The 19,712-nt window shown below is 44.5% G+C and overlaps 1 protein-coding gene across 5 annotated transcripts; it reads left to right on the plus strand.

Annotated features, from left to right (window-relative positions):
- Nucleotides 1–2: 2 nt before the first annotated feature.
- On the plus strand, nt 3–19,521 carry rnf157 (ring finger protein 157). 5 transcript variants are annotated; one of them, XM_061811353.1, is made up of 20 exons: nt 1,120–1,355; nt 4,145–4,263; nt 6,486–6,574; nt 8,308–8,457; nt 8,538–8,655; nt 9,532–9,598; nt 9,677–9,720; nt 9,808–9,855; nt 9,944–10,015; nt 10,083–10,242; nt 10,323–10,435; nt 11,822–12,051; nt 12,138–12,228; nt 12,319–12,427; nt 12,926–13,143; nt 13,874–13,924; nt 14,001–14,049; nt 15,718–15,828; nt 16,327–16,361; nt 17,550–17,685. In XM_061811353.1, exons 1-19 carry the CDS (start codon nt 1,268–1,270, stop codon nt 16,359–16,361), a joined length of 1,962 nt encoding a protein of 653 aa, XP_061667337.1. In that variant the 5' UTR covers nt 1,120–1,267; the 3' UTR covers nt 17,550–17,685. The 5 variants fall into 5 exon arrangements, with proteins under 5 accessions (XP_061667339.1, XP_061667340.1, XP_061667337.1 ...); XM_061811355.1 differs by lacking the exons at nt 1,120–1,355; nt 16,327–16,361 and adding an exon at nt 3–107 and having other exon boundaries at nt 17,550–19,521; XM_061811356.1 differs by lacking the exons at nt 1,120–1,355; nt 16,327–16,361 and adding an exon at nt 173–564 and having other exon boundaries at nt 17,550–19,521.
- The last annotated feature ends 191 nt before the right edge of the window (nt 19,522–19,712 follow it).

Consider the following 19,712-nt stretch of genomic DNA (forward strand, 5'->3'; position numbering starts at 1 on the left):
ACGGGGAGGTCACATCCCATGTGGTTATTTTAGCAATTTTGCATTTGTTGCTAGATTCGGCAATTTCTCAGACTACTTCAGCAACTGTTTAATCCCAAACTCACTTTGTAAGTAATTAAAATACTTTAAAAATGTCTGGGAAAACAAATCAGGTCAGCTTGCAACTCAGAGGGCTCAAATAACTTTATGAAAACCATACGTTGCGATTTGAATGCGCTGTGCAATAGAAATATCCTAAAAATATATGTAAACAGCTTGCAATAGTAATATAATGTGTCATTTGGTGTTTTTTTTCATATTTTGTCTGGTTGTTTATGATAGTACTATTGCTATTTTCGGCTCGGGGTTTGGATAAATTATGGTTAAAAAAAAGAAATGGCTCAGCGTAATCGAGGTTATATTCCACGTAACTACGCACGTGAAAACGTCATGTAGCCATTTTTTAGCAACAAATATTCCGGCTTTTAGCAGCAGCCCCTGAAAATTATGTTATCAACACTGGCCCATCACTGAGCCTTTGTTCTTTTCAGTGTTGGGTCGAATAGATCACCAGCTACCACACGGGTAAATTGAATGGTATCTGAGTTAGCTAACATGCTGTAGCTATGTTTCTTGGTCATTTTTTTAAATAGCTCACATTACGCCCTCTGTGGCCCACGGCTAGCTCGTTATTTTTCTCGGGGTTGGTGCTACGTGCTTGTTACCGTCCCCGCATAGCAGTGTTCGCCGGGAGGGTTAGGCTAATATATGAGGCGGCTATGCTAGCTGCTAGCTGGAGGGAGAGGGAGCAAGCGGGTGGGCTTGAGTAAAGTGAGAGAGAATGAGGACTGCGCCAAAACCAAGGTCCGGATTTGTGACGTCATCGGGATCCGCAGACCTCTTTTGACAGCACCGAGGTGGTGGAGGGGTTGATTTAAAACGGCGTCCTGCCGCCACCTGGTTGTACATCGATACATCGCCGTTTTCTGGTGCTTTTCAAGTCCAGATTAAAGTCGTTTGTTTTTTTTTTAAAGGGAATCCCCACTACTGACCGGCGAGGACAAACAACCATCGGACCAGCCACTAATCCCCGGGACGGTCACATCCACGGTGTGGAGGGAGGGTGGGGGGGTACTCGATCCCTTTTTTTTTTTTTTACGAGGAAAAGAATAGACACAGGGGCAAAGCGCCAAGTGGACTAAATGAGTCGAAGTAATCATCATCGAAGGGGTTTAAGAAAGCGAAGCTGAATGTCCATTTGGTCGTTATTGTTGTCATTTGACTGGAGATGGGGGTTTTCGCGAGCAGACAAAACATAGGCGTGGAAGAAGTGGATATTCCGTCCAATTCGGTGTACCGTTACCCACCGAAATCTGGTAAGGCACCAACAACAGGTTAACCCGATGTGTGCTCTTGTGTGCGTGTATTTGCGTGTGTTACGGTTCCACGCTGCAGAGCGTCAGCCTATTGCAGTACGATCGTGTTTTGAGTTTCAATGATGAAAAAGTAGTGAGCACATGATCCCAGACGCCGCTGACAAGCCGGATTCACGATGGCAGAAAGGCCTCCAGGGCAGCATGACCGAGCTAGTCGTATTTTGCACTGACTGGAATGCAATTTTACTGTGCAGCATGTCATCGGATTGATGATTTGTTACACTGCACAGCACCCTGGCGTACCCGGCTGATTAAAATGAAATTTTGCCTTTATAAAGATAATAAGGCGCTTTTGATACATTTAACAACATTCATTGATGATTGCTAAATGCATTGCATCATTCTGGGATCTGTTTCTAATATTTAGAACTCATGTATTTGTAAATATCACCTTCACAAGTCACATACATCCAGTTCATGTTAAGACAATCAGTGGCGGTCTTAGCTTGAATGGAACGTCGAAAGCCCCCCATTTTTGGTCGCTATTAATATCAATGCGCTTTGTGGGTGGTTACGTTGTACTGGTGTAACAGTGCTCAAAATTGAAGTGTAAAAAAAAAAAGAAGAAAAAGCCGCACAAGCAATAATAGATAAATAAGCAATCAGTGATAAATAAAAACGTCACGGTGGATCAGCTGGTAAAGCGTTGGCCTCAGAGTTGTTGCTGTTTCTTTTTAACATAAATACCCAAGTAAAGTTAACATAAGTTGCATCAAAACTACTCTGACAAGTACAATTACTTCAAAATGTAACTTGAGTAAATGTAGCACATTCCCACCCACTTCCAGTCAGAGTAGACTTAAAGGAACTCATGTTCCTTTCTTCTTTTATATATTTTAAAGAGAAATGAATAATTCATTTATGCATCCATCCATCGTTTTTCTTGGCTGCTTATCCTCACAAGGGACGCGGGAGTGCTGGAGCCTATCCCAGCTGACAACGGGCAGGAGGCGGGGTACACGCTGAACTGGTTGCCAGCCAATAGCAGGGCACATGGAGACAGACAGCAGTCGCACTCACAATTAGTAGTAATATTTATTCAGATGTAGTTGTTTTTCAAGTAGTTAGTAAATAATGTTGAGTTTACTGTACAGCACTTCACAAATGTATCAGGCAATTAAAGCAAGAAAATATGAACCGCATGGTGGAGTGCTGAAATACCGGCTCTTGATTTCATTGCTCTGTTTTACCATTTTGAACTGTTATTTAAGTTAACCCTGACATTGTATGTGGATCTAATGCTTTAGCTAAGTACTATGTGGGAATAGAAGTGTAATTCATCTTTTTTTGTGGGACTTGTAATGATTTTCTACAAATTGACACATTTACGAGAACTTTCTATCGGCCTCAACTTATATATGTGTTATAAGTGTATAGTATATAGTATGTATGATGCAAAACGCAGACTTAATTAAGGCTAAATAACATACCAATGGTATAAATTTAAAGCCCAGTTCCCTGGACCTCAGACTGAGCTGTGTGTGTTTTGTTTGGTTGCTCCGTAGCCCGCAGGGGTAGCTGCAATCCGATTTGAAAGATCACAGAAAGACGTTGAAAGAAACATTTCTCTCATATCGACATCAAAGAAGCTTCCAACTGAATTTGGGAACGCGATTGCACTTTGGCGTCACTAATAAATTGCGTCATCATCCATCGCGCTGTGAGATGCTTTTGCTGCTGTCAAACTGTTGCAGTATGATCAAATCTACTTTTTCTGAAATAGACTTTTGGCTCTTATGAGGCCAACGGCTTTGTTGTTATGAAACGGGAGGTATTGTGCTTTTTTTTTTTTTTTTTTAAACACATTAATAATTTACAAAAGACACCACTTCCCCGGTCTCAAAACCGACAAGAGATTTAAAGCACGCTAGAAAGATTTCTTGTTGCCAGAACACAACGTGCCGTAAGAATTTTGGCCAATGGCAAGTACAGATTTTGGTACCATGACAACCATGGGTGGAAAGGGTGGGCAGGGGCGACACGGTGGATGAATTGGTTAGCACGTCCGCCTCATAGCTCTGAGGACCGGGCTTCAAATTCCTATGGGGCATTTGCGTGTTCTCCCTTTGCCTGTGTGGGTTTTCTCCGGGTACTCCGGTTTCCTCCCACATCTCAAAATTAATTGGACACACTAAATTGCCCCGAGGTGTGATTGTGATTGCGATTGTTTGTCTCTATGTGCCCTATGTATCCCGTTGACAGCTGGGATAGGCTCCAGCACTCCCCGCGGCCCTCGTGAGGATAAGCAGAATGGATGATACATAAATGGGTGGGCAGGCCCCCGTGAGAACCATAATAATTTTCACATGTCGCTGTCAGAATCAAATTTGCATTTGCAATCATCCTGTCAGGGTTAGGGGAAGAGGAAGGTTGCATATGAAACTGATCTGTCAGACCCAGATCTCATTCGTGGGATCTGATGACAAATCCAGCTACCTGCTTCAAGAGCTGTTCGTGCGGTCTTCTTTTAGTCCTCAGGTTTGTTATAACATATGTTGAACGTGCCAGACTCGAACCACACCTCCCACATCCTGTCAAATATGTATCAAGAGGCCTACTGTTATAGTCTTGTCATTCCTGCCTGTGATTAACAAACACGCTGTGTATTATTTTAAGGTAGCTGTGAAGAAGAAGAAGTCATTGAATTGTTTATCGGCTTTTACGATCCAAATCTGGCGGTCCGTGTTGCCATTTGAATTCATTTTGCTACCTATCCTCTCCATCCGCAGGAAGTTACTTTGCCAGCCACTTCATCATGGGCGGGGAGAAGTTTGACTCGACCCACCCGGAAGGTTACCTGTTTGGAGAAAACACTGACCTTAACTTCCTCGGGACCAGACCAGTAGCTGTAAGTATTCCCAATGTGGTTGCCAGGTGTAAAGTACCAACTGAAGGTCAAGTTGTTGCTGAATTAGTAAAAATAGGAATTTGTGCTTCATTCCTGGGTTTAGCTAGGTATCCTGGGGGGGTTGGATCTCACCCATTTCTTCTTCTTCTTTTCCTTTCGGCTTGTCCCATTTGGGGTTGCCACAATGTGTCATCTTTTTGCATCTAAGCCTTTGTCGTGCATCCTCCTCTCTAACACCCACTGTCCTCATGTCCTCCCTCACCACATCCATCAACCTTTGCTTTGGTCTTCCTGTCGCTCTCTCTTCCTTGGCAGCTCCATCCTTGTCACCCTTCTACCAATATACTCACTCTCTCGCCTCTGCACATGTCCAAACCATCAAAGTCTGCTCTCTCGAACCTTGTCTCCAAAACATCCAACTTTGGCTGTCCCTCTAATGAGCTAATTTGTAATCCTGTCAAACCTGTTCACACCAAGCGAGAACCTCACCATCTTCATTTCTGCTACCTTAAGTTCTGCTTCCTGCTGTTTCTTCAGCGCCACCGTCTCTAATCCGTACATCATGTTCGGCCTCACCGCTGTTTTATACACTTTGCCCTTCATCCTAGTAGAAACTCTTCTGTCACACAGAACACCAGACACCTTCCCCCAACTGTTCCATCCCGCTTGTAGCCGTTTCTTCACTTCCTTACCACACTCTCCAGTGCTCTGTGATTGTTGACCCCAAGTATTTGAAGTCGTCCACCCTCGCTATCTCTTCTCCTTGTAGCTTCACTCTTCCTCCTCCGGTCCTCTCATTCATGCACATATAATCGGCTAATCTTCATTCCATTCCTTTCCAGTGCGTGCTTCCATCTTTCTAATTGTTACTGGAGATCACGATATGATCTACGAACATCATGGTCCAAAGGGATTCCAGTCTAACCTCATCTGTCAGCCTATCCATTACTACCACAAACAGGAAGGGGCTCAGGGCTAATCTCTGATGCAGTCCCACCTCCACTGTAAATTTTTCTGTCACACCTACGGCACATCTCACGCCTGTTTTAATCTCGCCATTTAAGGGGGAAAAAAATTATAAGTGTTTTTGTGACTGAGCATTTATCCAGTGTTGATGTACCATACACAACATCCCGGTTGACGGCGTCATGCTGCAGCGTCTATCAGCTTTCCCCACTCTGCCTTGATTGCAATTTAAAGGAATTTTTCATCCTGTCAGAGTGATTACAAATGAAAGGGGAGACGGTACCAAGCAATGAGGCGTTCTACCATTCTCTCCCATGGCATTTCGATCATGTCACCGGAATGTTGAGTTGAGAATTTTGAACTGAGGCTTGCGGTCTTACTGTTGTTTATGTCTAGACTCGAGACTAAAATTAGCAGTAGGTTTTTCCTCCCAGATAATGTTGGCATTTAAATCCTCCTGTGGGCTCAGAATTCAGAAAAAAAAAAAAAATCCCCTCACTTCATCTCCCTTTGAATGAGATGTTCAAAGCGGGATTATATAACGCTCGTTGGCTTGTGAGCAGATGGCGCAGTAAAATCATAAACCCAGCTTGAGTTGTTGCGCTCTGGCTCTCCTACAAATATGATCACGGACAGGCTATATTTAGAGATTTCTCTCCCCCTTCCCGCTTGAAATAATCTCCCATAAGGAACTGAGTGTTTTCATCTGGTGTTTAATATAAACAAGAGTGAATGGCTGCTGTGCAATTTCTAATAAGACCTGGTCTGTTGTCCAATGAAAGACCCTTTTCAGCATCAGCGCGCGTGTTTTACAGGCACGACTCCCACTGACCCTCCGATGCGTAACGCTACCGCCATTCACAGCCGTGTAAACACACGAGAGAGGCTTGTGCAATGTGTCGAGTTATCGCACCACATCCTGCACGTTTCTTGCTAAGCTTGGGTCTTTTATTCGCCGTCAGAAGTAAGAGAAGCGGGGGGAAGTTTGTAGTTCAAACCAAGGGATGTTTGATCATAAAGTTGGGAGCTAGGTGAAAGATGCATCAAATATTAATCCACTGCTTATAACTATCGCCTAGGGTAGCACAGCAAATTTCTTTTAGTCATGCTGTTCAATGTAGATCCTTTAATTTGAAGGTTAAACCAGGAGTAGCTGTGCTGGGTACGAAAGGAATGTTGCGGATACTCCTCATAATCTCATAGTGTGTATTTAACTTTACTCAAATGATTGTTTCTTTTTTCTTGCTTGCTTTTAGTTCCCATATGCAGCCCCTCCACCTCAGGAACCGGTGAAGACACTACGGAGCCTTATAAACATCCGCAAGGACACACTCCGCCTTGTACGGTACGCAGTAATACAACCCCTCCTGCAGAAGTGCTGACTAATGAGCATCGACCGCTCAATCGAGGCTTTAGAATTCAGTTTCAAAAGCGCAACTGTTAGCAAAAGTGACAGAACTGTGTATTCGTTTGTCAGTGTGTTTGTGAGAAGCCTGCTTCCTGGTTTAGCGAGAACACCAAGAGACAGTGCGATTTTATTTCTTGTGTGCACAAAAATGGCTAAAAGTAGGTATAAATTTCTCAGTCTTCAATGTCATCTGGATATTCATTAACCCTCTGTTGACCTATGTTGCATTTTGGCACGTGGTACATTAGGGCCCCTTTTCCAGTTGACTGACTTGGCATTTGCCATTATTCACCAGTGTTGTACAATTTCAGATCACCTGGAACCCTGCTTGGTTAACAGAGGGTTAATGTAATGGATGTAACCAACAGCAATTGTACGATAAAATAGCGAATAATGTGGGAAATGCACAAGTGAATAGGCAGTCCAGAATAGGTGTTTCTTGAAATAGGACTTGAAGGGTTACTTGATCTGTGTTTGGAAGTTGTCCTTGTGATAATATGGGCGGAAGAGTTGTAGAGAATCTGTAGTTTTTGCAGTGGACAAGACCATATAGAATGGAGTTGCAATAATCCAGATGGAAGATTGACATGTCAATGATCGAGGACAGCAGCAGTGTGCGGGTTGAGGGATGAGTGGAAGCGGCTGATGTTTTTTAAGCGAAAGTATGTGGACCGGGTAATGTTATTCATGTTTGCTTGAAAGGAGAGTGTGCTGGAGAAGATGACATCCAGACTCATAGATAGAGAAGCACGCAATCTGGGAGGAAGGAGGAAGAATGGCGTTTCTACCTACCTATAACAAAAGGTAGCCTAGAGGTGATAAAAAAGAGGGGTCCCAAGACAGACCCCCAGGGCACACCCGAAGGAATGAAAGACTGACTGGATTGAAATGATTTCATTTGAACAAACTGGGTGCTGCCGGACAGGTAAGAACTGAACCATCGGAGCTATGTGTGTGTGTTCGTAATGCCAATGTGATGGAGTCTGTTCAGGAGGATGCTGTAAAAGATGGTATCAGACGTTGGCGTCAGATCAAAAAGGATGACGCTGGTGAATAGGCCTGAGTCAGCCGGCAGCAAGAAGTCATTGATAATTTTGACGAGTGCTGTTTCTGTGCGATGGAAAAGGCGGAAACCAGACTGCAATAGTTCATTGAGATTTTTGTAACTGAGGGGACTGTCATGAGCAAGGCTTGGGGACTACCAGGAGGGTCATGGCTGGGCTGCTGCTCTGGGCGGTGTCATCGCCGAGACCTGTCACCGGTCACAGCTTTTTCGCATGAGGCACTGTGAGTAGACCAGGTATTTAAGTTGGAGTTTGGTCACTGGCATTTGCCAGTTCGTTGCTTTGTGTTCGTGAGTATACTTCACCACATCCCGGGTTACTCCGCTACTTAGGCTCATAGTCATCCAACCCTGTTTCTCGGTTTTTGGATCATGCTTTCATGGACTGTGTAATTGTGCATCTGTTAAGAATAAAACACACTGAACATTATGCCTTTGCCTGGGAGTCCTGCATTTAGGTCCGCCTGCGCACTGCTGGGATATGACAGGGACTGACTGACGCAATGATAAATGATACCATGCTTATTAAACTCCAGTGTAACTTTTTAAAAAGACTATTTCAAGATTATAACTATTGCAAAGTTATTTACCGTACTTCACCTTGCAGGTGCAGCGAGGACCTAAAGTTGCCGGGCGATGATGAGGCAGGAAAGCAGCGGGCTTGCTACAACGTGGAGTTCACTTTCGACGCCGACACGCAGGTGGCCATCACTATCTACTACCAGGCGATAGAGGAGTTTCACAACGGTGTGCCTGTGTAAGTTCCAAGAGAGACTGCAGTGGCGTAGCCTGCACATCCACATTTTGGTTGACCTTAACGCATTGCTTGCCTTTTAGTTACCTGCCCCAGGACAGCTCTTTGCAGTCGGAGACGGTGCACTTCAAGAGAGGGGTGAGCCAGCAGTTCTGTCTGCCGTCGCACACCGTCAACCTCAGCGAGTGGGCAGACGAAGAGGTTCGTCCTCTTACTAATTGCTGACACTCTTAAAAACTCTGTTTCATAATGTGTTGGTACAGCTAACTGACGCAAAAACATACTCAGTGCTAAGTCAGGAATGTGCAAATGTAACGTAATTCCTGGTGTGACGGTCTGAGCGCTCCCCCGTGCTTAAAAGTCCCCTTATGACTAATGCGCATGCGTTACTAACAGGGGATCTCTGGGTACGCAGTAGATGGTTACTGGGAAATCCCCCGCGTTCCCCTTCTTCTACATAGAGCGAGCTAACTTACGTTATATCCTAACCGTAACCCTAACCAAACCTTAAAGCAAAAGTATACACATACCTGTACGTTCGTTGTGTTCGTCTTTCTGAGACGTCCATAGCGAAGTTGAAGACTCGGCGACAAGTTATCGAATGGCACACGTTGAACCATGGACGCAGATGTTTCCAACTGGCCGGAAGTTTACAAAATGTACGCGCATGCACATTAATCACAAGAAGACTTTTCAGCACCGGGAGCGCTCAGACCATCACACTGGCTTATAGAGTGGACCAGGTTATAAGCTTCGGTACACAGAAAGAGTTTAACGCTAGTGCCGCGCTAATGCTAGCGTCAGCGCTAACACTCCCGTCGCGCTAACGCTAGCATTATAAGGGTTGAAAGTGTGTGAAAAAAGTAGGCCGGAAATTATGGTATGTTATGTCTGCGCAAGAGCGTATAATTTATGACTTGCTTAACCCAAGTAATGGCTGAAATTTAGTAGGGACTCAACTAAACATGGTTGACTTTTGCCGCAGAAACAGAGGACTTATATATATGTGACTTGCTCCCACCTCTGCTGTATGGATATAATTTTAATGTTATAACGCCCCTTATTTGTTTTCCTCAGCTGCTGTTTGATATGGACAAGGAGATCTTCCCAATGGTCGTGCAAGCCATGGTTGACGAGGGTGATGGTGAGTTCTGCTACGATGTGGGGGTTGTTGTAGGTGGAGTTTCAAATGAGGTCGTGTTGGTATGTTTTCTGTATGCAGAACATCTCGGCCATTCTCACATACTGCTAGCCACGTTCGAAAAGGTAAGCTCGATCGCAACAAAGTCTTTTAACGACGCGGAATATGCGCCCGGAAAGTAGAGCTTCTCATGCTGTCGTTTTCCTCGGCAGCACATGGATGGCAGCTACTGTGTGAAGCCTCTCAAGCAGAAACAAGTGGTGAGCATGCGTACCTTTTTTGTCAAATATCTTCCAAAGCTTTGATGTCCCCTGGAGATGCAACTTCATTTCTTCTTTCATTTCCCAGGTGGACGGAGTGAGTTATCTATTACAGGAGATCTATGGGATAGAGAACAAGTATAACAGCCAGGAATCAAAGGTAAAGGCTCTTCCCGTCTTCTCCTCTTAAGCCTGCGTTGATGCGACTACCTGTCTTTTATCCACAGGTCGCCGACGACGAAATCAGCGACAACAGCGCCGAGTGCGTAGTGTGTCTGTCAGATGTACGCGACACGCTCATCCTGCCCTGCAGACACCTGTGTCTCTGCAACGCGTGCGCCGACACACTCCGCTATCAAGCCAACTGCTGCCCCATCTGCAGACTGCGTGAGTCCACACACACAAATGTGTGGTCCTCTTTTGCTAAACATTCCCAAACCATTCTTTTTTTTCTTTCTTTCATTTAGCCTTCAGAGCGCTGCTGCAGATCAGAGCTATGAGGAAGAAACTCAGCCCTTCGACACCGACCAACTTTAACCCCGTCATCACTTCACAGACGTCGGACTCTGAGGAACACTCGGTACTGTTCTGGTGCTAATATGAGCTAACTTTGTTAATGAAAAATGACACAGCATGCTATGTTTTGTTTACTCAAATATTGCGAACAGGAGCTCAATGCAAAAAATGTCCAAAGAGTCAACATCCTTACCCCTCAAAAATGTTTATATATGCCTATTTTTATAGTTTAGATGCAATAATCCGATCCCGAACAATTTCATGTCATTGGAAAATCATCTCATAAAATCCTTTGATATTAAATGGTTTACAGATTATTTGAGGTCTTAAAAAAACACACTGAGTCTGCAACTGCAATAATGCCTCAGTGTTTGCCGCTCTTTCGTAAGATTTAAAAACACACATTACGACTTTCCCATTTGCCATTTTAGCATGTTTTCAACTCAGTGATGGATAAAATGTATTTCAATTCATACAATAAATCGCTAAAAGCTCTTGAGTTGGAAACTACTGTGCTTTACGTTATCAGCTGATAACTTGCAACACTGGCAATTTCAAGCTGGAGTTTTCTCCGTACGTTCTAGAAAGTTTACCACCCTGCTTTCCCTGGCGTCAACCCAATTGCGCTGCTGTTTGGTTCCAAGCGGACCGGCCACCAGGTGGTGATCAATGCTAGCTACGCCTATGCTAACATTGTGCCTTAGAAGGAGCAGGGCATTTGGGAGGCATCTTATGGTCTTAAAGAAATGCACAAAAATATATGTATAGGCACTATATTTGTGTTACAGCAAAAAGTTTTAGTTACCGTAATTCCCGGCCTACAGAGCGCACCAGGTGAAAAGCCTCACCCAGTACATTTGTAAAGGAAATAGCATTTGGTACATACATAGGCCGCAGCCGTGTAAAAGCCAAAAGTGCCCACATTGAAACGCGAGTACAAAAAAAGACGGTACACAGAGAGTTTAAAGCTAGCACCGCCGCGCTAAGGCTAGCGCTAAAAAAAGACATACTGGTAAAAAACACATAGACACGGCAGTAACACGCTAGCACAGTGCTAACAGGGCCAGACCGGTAAATGTCACTTCCTCGGCACATATATTCGGTCTCACTCTTACCTTTTCAGCTCGAGTGCCCCCTTGCGCCTGTTAGAAAAATGCACAAATTAGCCGCATCACCGAAACTCAAACTGCAGGGTTGAAAGCATGTGGAAAAAAAGCCGCGGCCTATAGGCCAGAAATTACAGTAATTTACAAATAAATGGGATTCTGTATAGAATGGTGTCTTGTTAACCAGAGACAATTTAGCCTTGTTTGTACTAGAACGGTAAATGCTAATGTTAGCGCTGGTGTCTGTGCCATTTGCATCATGTTTTGCATAAAGGTGATGACCTGCCTGGGTAATTGTTCCAGCATACGTCTTGTTAAAGTACACCCACTTTTTTTTTTTGCAGGCATCTGAGCACATCCCTCCGGGTTACGAGGCCGTGTCCCTGCTGGAGGCTCTCAACGGCCCCCTGGCCACGTCCTCCGTGGCGCCCCCTCTCCACTCCGGCCCCAGTCACGTGTCGGGGGCACTGCCCCCGTTTGGCAGCGAAGCCCACCCGGCAGCGGCCCGCTCGCTCTCCCCTCTTGACCATTCCAACTCAAGTCAGGGGCTCAAACTCAAAAAGAGCAGTTCCAAGTGAGTCTATGCGCTCATCCTATGATTATAATATTTGTTTGCTTTTTCTTCCAAGCTATTCCAAACCACAAGTCTGCATATTTTAGGTCGCTTTCCCAGAATTCCTCAGTGCTTCCCGAGGAAGAGGATGAGAAGTCTTGCAGTGAATCAGAGGCCCGTCGCCACAAACCGAAGGAGGTGTGTATTTTTTTCAGGTGAGGGGCTGGGGGGATATTTTGTCAGGTTGGGAGCTCCTGTTATAACACTGCTTTTTCTTTGTTTTGACAGTGTGGAGTTACGCCAGACAGTGAAAATCTTACTCTCTCTTCTTCCGGCGCCATCGATCATTCGCCGTGCACCGGAACTCCGCTCTCCTCCACTATCACTTCCCCTGAAGGTAACACAAACCGTTGAAATGAATTAAAAGTCATCTTCAAAAGATAGATAATGCGCAGTGGTCGTCACACAAAAAAGAAAAAAAAACATCTATTTCTACAAATACTGCATTCCAAAAGCAGAAGCTGTCGAGGAGAAGATTCCAGGATCGAACATGTTCTGGTTTCCATTTACAGGAAAAGTATTATATCATATTTTAGTACTGTACTGTAACAATAAACCATCTTCTTAAGGGGGAAGTTGCACCATCATTCTGAAATGTAGACATAATATTGAAAGTAAACCCCTCAGTGCAATTTATAGTGTTTTAACATGAATAAATTATTAGCTGGTGCCATATCAGCATTAAGTGGATCTGATATTTGGCATTAAACTGGCAGATGAGGAAGACCGTTTGGGAGAAAAGCTGGCCAAACATCAATCAGTCGTCTTGCGTGGCGGGAGTAAGTCTTTTTAAAACGGTGTCGGATGGTGATGTGTGTCTCCGTGTGTCTGCCAGACCCAGTGAGCAGCAGCCTGGCCCAGTCAGTGATGTCCATGGCCTCGTCCCACTCGCAGCACTCCCACATCAGCACTGACACCATGTCCTCCATGTCAGGGTCCTACCTGGCTGGGGCGGACGGCGAGCCCGGGGGGGGCCGGGGGGGAGTTGATGCGCTGAGCGAGGAGAACCGAGACACCCCCGCGGAGAGCCGAGGACCCTCGCAGCTGGAAGGGGTAAATATTTTTGTTGGTGGTGTGTTCTAACGCCTCAGTAACGGGTTTAATTAATTTCAATTACAGTGATGCCTTGAGATACAAGTTTCATGCATTCCGTGATCATACTAACTCATTTTTATACATGATTTATACATTGTGCTGCTTCTTTTGGTGTGCCACTGCAAGGCAGTATAAAACTGCAGTAATTTGATTGAGAATAGTCTGTAATGCTGTACAGAACCAAATAAAGAAGAATAGACTACTTCTACTAGAACTGTCAATGATTCAGTAAAAAGCTGCAATATAAGTCACTTTTTCTAGATGATAAAGAATATATGCCTGTGAGTATTGTTACTCTATTGTTAATTAGTTGTCTAAATGTGTTGCCCCACTGTTTGTGTTATATATATGCCTTGCTTTCTTAATTGCAGCATCAATGCTAACTATTAGCATTTGAATGGCGTTTTGGATCGTTGTTAGCATTAACCTCAGAGGACTTTTCCTGAGGCAAGGCTACGTTGTTTTAAATGCACAACTTGTGATTCTCTTTGTTCTATAGTTAGTTTGAGAGTAAACGTTTACTGGGGGTGGAATTAATTGTTCAGTATTTACCAAACTCACTCATCGGTTCACTCGTTATCTGAAGGCGCCACCGTGATAGCATTTGAATAGAATAGAAACTGACACAATGAGTAATGTGTTTCGGTTGAAATGAAAATATTGACTTGTGGTTCTCGCTCTTTCCAAGGAGTCAAGAGACTTGAAGTACTCTATGGCTGTCGAGGAGCAGGACTCAGAGGTGACTCGCATGTGATGATGCACATCTGTGCTCAATTAATACATTTGTTTGAGCTCCTAACTTTTTGTTTTATTAGGGAAATGATGTCATGGAAGAGGACCACTCCTCGCCATCGAATGGCAAAGGTAATGAAAATAATTTTGTAACATGGAATATATAATCATTTCTGGGGTTGACAACACAACAGAGCAGTGCCTGATGAAAATGCATGTTAAGTGTTTGTACAGTGTTTCCCAACCTTTTATTAAACCAAGATCAGAAAAATTTCATGGTACCCTCCACCCAACAAAAAAAGTCCCTACAAGTCCATCCATCCATTTTCTTTGCCGCTTATCCTCACGAGAGTCGCAGGGAGCCTATCCCAGCTGTCAACGGGCAGGAGTGTGGGGTACACCCTGAACTGGTTGCCACCCAATCGCAGGGCACATAGAGACCAACAGCCACACCCGCAATCAGACCTAGGGGCAATTTAGAGTGTCCAATTAATGTTTCATGTTTTGGGATGTGGGAGGAAACCGGAGTGCCCGGGGCGAACATGCAAACTCCACACAGGCGGGTCCGGGATTGAACCTGGGACCTCAGAACTGCGAGGCCAACGCTTTACCAGCTGATCCACCATGCCACGTCCCTACAAGTAGATATATAAATATGTCAGGAAAGAATATAAATAAATACCAGTATTGAGTATGTATCTTCTGCCATCTAGTAGAAGGGCATTTATTTTTTCTGCCTGTCCCTGTATATTGCTGACATAGGCAGATGAACTAACATACAATATTTTTTATTGATAAATTATAATTTTCGTGCAAATTGAGAAAAATTGGATGATTTCCTTCAACACACTTGACAATCTCTCACAGTTTACTATATGGACCATAGCACAGTGGTTGGGAATCCCTGGTGTCATATACTTGAGCCAATACTAGAAGTAGGAAATTCATATTTGGATTAGAGCATAGTGAGGTTGTATGTCCTTCCGAGCTTGCATTTGCATGTATAATACTACGCCTTCATATCATACATATTAATTACAGTTTGACTTCATTTGCTCCACGATGCACTTGTGTGTATGGTGAGCCAACAAACACACAGCGGAGGACTGACAACAAACAATAACAAGGTCACCTTTCATCTGACAGCCCGTGATGTGTAATTATGTATGTGTGGCTGCGTGTTTTTTTTTTTTTTTTGTGTGTGTGTGCGTGACACTCACGGAGCCCATGAATAATCTTTCAGTTCTTTTGGGACCGAGTTCCGCCTGACAGGCTGTGGACGCCTACGTGTAACTACAGAATGTGTGTGCGTGCGCGCGCCCGCGTTTATCTGCACCGGCGCTGCCAGATGGCTCCTGTGTGTGTTTGTGTGTTGGGCTGCCAATCACGAAGCCATCCTTGCCTTTTTGTCCTCATTACTGCCAACATGTGCACCCCCACCCACCACCCGTCATGCATTACGCATGCCAAGATTTGTTTTGTTGTTTGTTTTATTCCGCAGTACACTGTAGCAAACACACACACACACACACACACAAGTTATACATAAATGTACACAATATACAGTGAATGTTCACTATTTGCCCGATCAGTGAAAATCTGTAAGCAAAAGATCATCCCAAAACACTGAAAAATGCAATTTTTAATGACTTTACTCCGAAAAAAACATAAATGAAGTGCAACTCGCTCAGCACTGCTTCATTCTAGCATGGCCGATCACCTCCCTTCCTGCCTGTCCCCAACCCCGCCCCCTCCCGCTGTGCCTGGCTGCTCTTGTTTGACCTGTGCCCTCGCTTGCAGGTGGGCGGAGCAGGTTTCCCGAGTTGACCAATAACAATCAGGGCGTCGCCCTGTGTGACACGCCCTCTTTGGGCTTGGACAATGAGCAGGCTCCTGACGGCCGATTCGCCGGTGAGTGGACGCCGCCCAGAAGTGAAGAAACAGGGGTTGGAGGGAGGGAGAAAACGTGAGACTTCTGATGTTAGCCTGGTAGGCTAACACGAGGAAGAATGAATAGCGGCTGACGTCAACGTGGGCTTCCGAGCTTCTCCTCTTTTTCATTTCTTCCCTTTGCTGCTTCATCGCTTGTTAGTAGCTGTGCGTGCCCTCCATCCTTCCGCCCTCTTTTGCGTGTTGTCACGTTTTTCCATTTCTTGTGCGCTTCACATGTGCATGTTCTCTGTCAATATCAGAGATGATCCTCGGTTCAAAACAGCCCTTGATGTCCTCCAACACAAACCTGCTTCCCTTCCCCACGTGGTGTGTTTTTAGCTCAGATGTCACATGTGGTGTCTTTTTCTGTGTGTGTTTGTGTCGTAAAACGTCTTCTGTTATTTCTTCCTCCCATCCCGTATTCTCCTCCTCCCCCCTCCCTTTCTCCCCTTCTCTCGCCTCCTTTTGGATGGAAAGATGAGGAGTCGTGCCCAATACATATTGAGGACTAGGTATGCAATGTTTGCTAAGCCGGTAGATTTGATTCCATTTTTTTTTTTAGGGGGAGGGGTCCATAATGCAGTTGGACAAAAGTATTGGGATGTTACAGGAAATGAATACGGAGCAGTTATAAAAGCTTTTACTTTGCACAAGATGTTTCTACTATAGCATGTACTCTATTCTGGTAGTAATTTTGGGTCAAAAGGAATGAGGCTGAAGCAATGGACCTTTCCGATGGCCATCTTAAGCTCCGCCCCCTTAGCCAGGTCCCACAAGCTTCCAAAATGGCGATTGAACAGAACATCTTTTCAGGTGATTCTCTATCGTGTATTCCAGATAATATTGTGGGATGTTTTTCGCCAAATGCGTCAGACTTGTCCAAGAGAGTTCTACAGAGAGGTACTTCTCCCTCACTTACCTTCGAACATACAGCCTTGTGTTTGTTGATATTGTCAGCATTTGGTTGTACGTGCGCTCTTCCGCAAGCCTTAATCCATCGTAGACACTTTGTCAACTGTGTTTTAGGCTTTGGAAAATGAGTCAACCGAGCCACTTGGAGCCGAGCCGGATATCTTTTATCAGAATTGCACATTCCCCAGATACATCCGAGGACCATTTTCTTCGTAACATTAACTTTTCCGAGCGCACACTACTGACAACCAGAATTGCTTGTGGGACAACATGGCGGCAGGGGCGTGTCAAGGCAGGGGTTAAGACAATGCGGCTATCTGATTGGCTATTATCGTACGAGTGATTGACAGGCCAGAAAGGTCCGTTGTGCCGAATGGCCACTGCATGGGATAAGGGCACTTGGTGTTTACATAATGGGGCAGGGACTTGTTGCCACAAACTTTACACCCTAGCTTGCTTTTGTCTCTGGGCTAGTTTTTATCCCCGGCAGTTGAGACTGTGGAAAAAAAGTTTTAAGATAAACCTAAACATTACTCTCAGTCTTTGCACATTTTCAGCTGTGATCTTAAAACATATTTAGTAAGAAACAGAATTTGACAATGACTTTTGAAGGGACTTCCTTGATTCATTATCACTGACGAGGGCTTTCCCAATACTTTTGTCCATGTAGCATATCTGATCTTTTAATTGTTCATTTACGTTTTTGTCCGCTAACACGCACTGATATAAACGCGTGATTGTGCATCTTTTTGTTCAGGAGAGGGTTTAAACCACGATCTCTTTTTCAGGTCTGATGTACCTTGGCGGCTACAGGCCCGTTTTGGACTCCCCCAGCAACCGGGAAGAGCAAGTGGTGCAGAATCGAGAGGGCCAGAGTCCCAAACACCCTCGCCGCGGACCTCTTATTGTGTAGCACGCTCACACCCACAGACGCACACCCAAACAATACTACTACTACTACTACTACTACTATTAGATCTTCCAACTCCCTGCTTCATCGCTGGATAATAGCTAAACAGGGAACCCCACCACCACCACCACCTTCTGCAGGTCTTAACCAATGAGGTGTTAATCGAGCACTTTTTTAATCTATTTTATTTTTCAGTCTGTTTTTAATTTATTATCCATCGGTCTAACTTACCCGTGACAGTTTCATGTTGTGACTTTATGGTTAGAAGTTCCTGCTGTTGCTGCTCTTCCTCATCAATATAACCAGCCAATCAGTCAGGGGCTACTGTGATCTGCAATCACCACGTTAGGCGGTCCACCTTAGCGCGCTAAATGCTAAAAACTAAACCGGTTCATCTCCGGACGACCTCCGCTGAATGTGAAATGAAAGCAGACTTGGACTTGAACATAAAACGAATGTAGGATAATTGACCTCCTAGGCGGAGAAGCTACTTTCGAGGTAAGATGGGCATTTGACTGGTTTTCCTTGATTCTTTGGAAAATTAGTACTCAGTTAATCGAGTCATCGGTATATTGTACACCACTCCTAAAACGTAAGGGATATTGGGCTTTCGAGTGAAATTTTAATATTTGCAGGTGAACTTAGTTTTTGCTCTTCTGTAAAATTCCAAATGTTAGCAGGACTTGACCAGTACATCTCCTGGTTGAGTTGGAATCTAGATTTGGACAGTCCTCTTGATCACACTTTTCACAATTTGAAACGACAGCTCGCAATTGCTCAACGGTACCTGGCTGTTGCAAGACTTCAAATTGGACCTTCTCAGATCTTGGAGTGTCACATTGGCATTGTTGAGACCGGAAGAATCACAGGTTAGAGAAGTGGATGACCTTGGAAATTTCCATGGGACGCATGTTTTGTTTTGGCCATTCAGCTTCTTAACAGCAACTTGTGCAAAAAAGTACTAAAACATTGTTGGACGGACATTCCAAATCTTAGAGAAGGTCAAATTAAGATAATTAGTGAAAGTTCGAGTGGATTTAAGGTTCATCCTGAAATGTTATCGAAAGCCGTATATCCCAAACCTTTACTGAGTCTGGTATCTTTAACATTTATTATGGTTGAATGTTATGTTTTGAACGCTTCTTTCAAAGTAGTTACGAAAGTCTCTGTTTTCCAATTTTCTGTCCTGTGTCACATTTGGCCCCATGATTCAGATATCATTGATTATCATGCCCGTTCCCATCTACACTTGTCCTTTCTTAGAACCGGAACGAACCCCCGACCACCCAGCCATGTTAGCATGTCCGTACCGTCGCATTTCAACTTTTGAACCCACCACCCAGCAATAAAAAAAAAAAAAATTGCTTCATTTTCTCCTCAGTTCATACTGGGCGGCTACATTTAGTCTTTTTTTTTTTTTTAAATCCCAACAATACATTTCTTAGCTAACCTGTTGATGTCGATTTTTGTTTTTATCTGTTGCGAAGCACTGTGTCGTTGATTAGAATGTGGATGAAACTATGTGAACCATTTGTAAAGTTTTACACACGATCACGTACTGTAGCCGATCACAAAAGGGACGTCAGTGCAGTCTTAGCCGTCGTATTGTCGCGGTGCGCGAAGCTGAAGTTGAAGGATGAAAAGGCAGGATGGCGATCTGTGCATAAGTGTGGTGTCGCGAGGCCCCCCCGCAACCTGCTCCCGGGCTATCGCATGATCACAGTCACATGACCACAAGATGAATGTGTCGTAGGCAATGAATCAAAGAATCTGTAAGAGAAGCCCACTTTTGTAGGATTGTAGGCGTGAACGTGAGACGGACAATAAAGTTTTGTTTTTTTGCAACTTCACGGTCGCGTCTTGAGTCAATTATTTTTATCCATTTATCATTTTGATCGTGTTATTTCTCGCAGAGTGCGGCTGTTTATTTCGAAGTCCCCTGCGATTGGCTGGCAACCAGTTCGGGGCGTACCCCGCCTCCTGCCCGTTGACAGCTGGGATATGCTCCAGTACTCCCTGTGACCCTTGTGAGGATAAGTGC

The sequence above is a fragment of the Syngnathoides biaculeatus genome, chromosome 22 (genome assembly GCF_019802595.1).
Source record: "Syngnathoides biaculeatus isolate LvHL_M chromosome 22, ASM1980259v1, whole genome shotgun sequence".
NCBI classification, from domain to species: domain Eukaryota; kingdom Metazoa; phylum Chordata; class Actinopteri; order Syngnathiformes; family Syngnathidae; genus Syngnathoides; species Syngnathoides biaculeatus.

What these genes read in the sequence shown, in the direction of transcription:
- rnf157 (XM_061811352.1), top strand. Translation starts at nt 1,268, where the DNA reads ATGGGGGTTTTCGCGAGCAGACAAAACATAGGCGTGGAAGAAGTGGAT. An exon ending in TCGGGACCAGACCAGTAGCT is followed by an intron (nt 4,264 to 6,485) that starts GTAAGTATTCCC and finishes GCTTGCTTTTAG; the next exon opens with TTCCCATATGCAGCCCCTCC. An exon ending in GACACACTCCGCCTTGTACG is followed by an intron (nt 6,575 to 8,307) that starts GTACGCAGTAAT and finishes TTCACCTTGCAG; the next exon opens with GTGCAGCGAGGACCTAAAGT.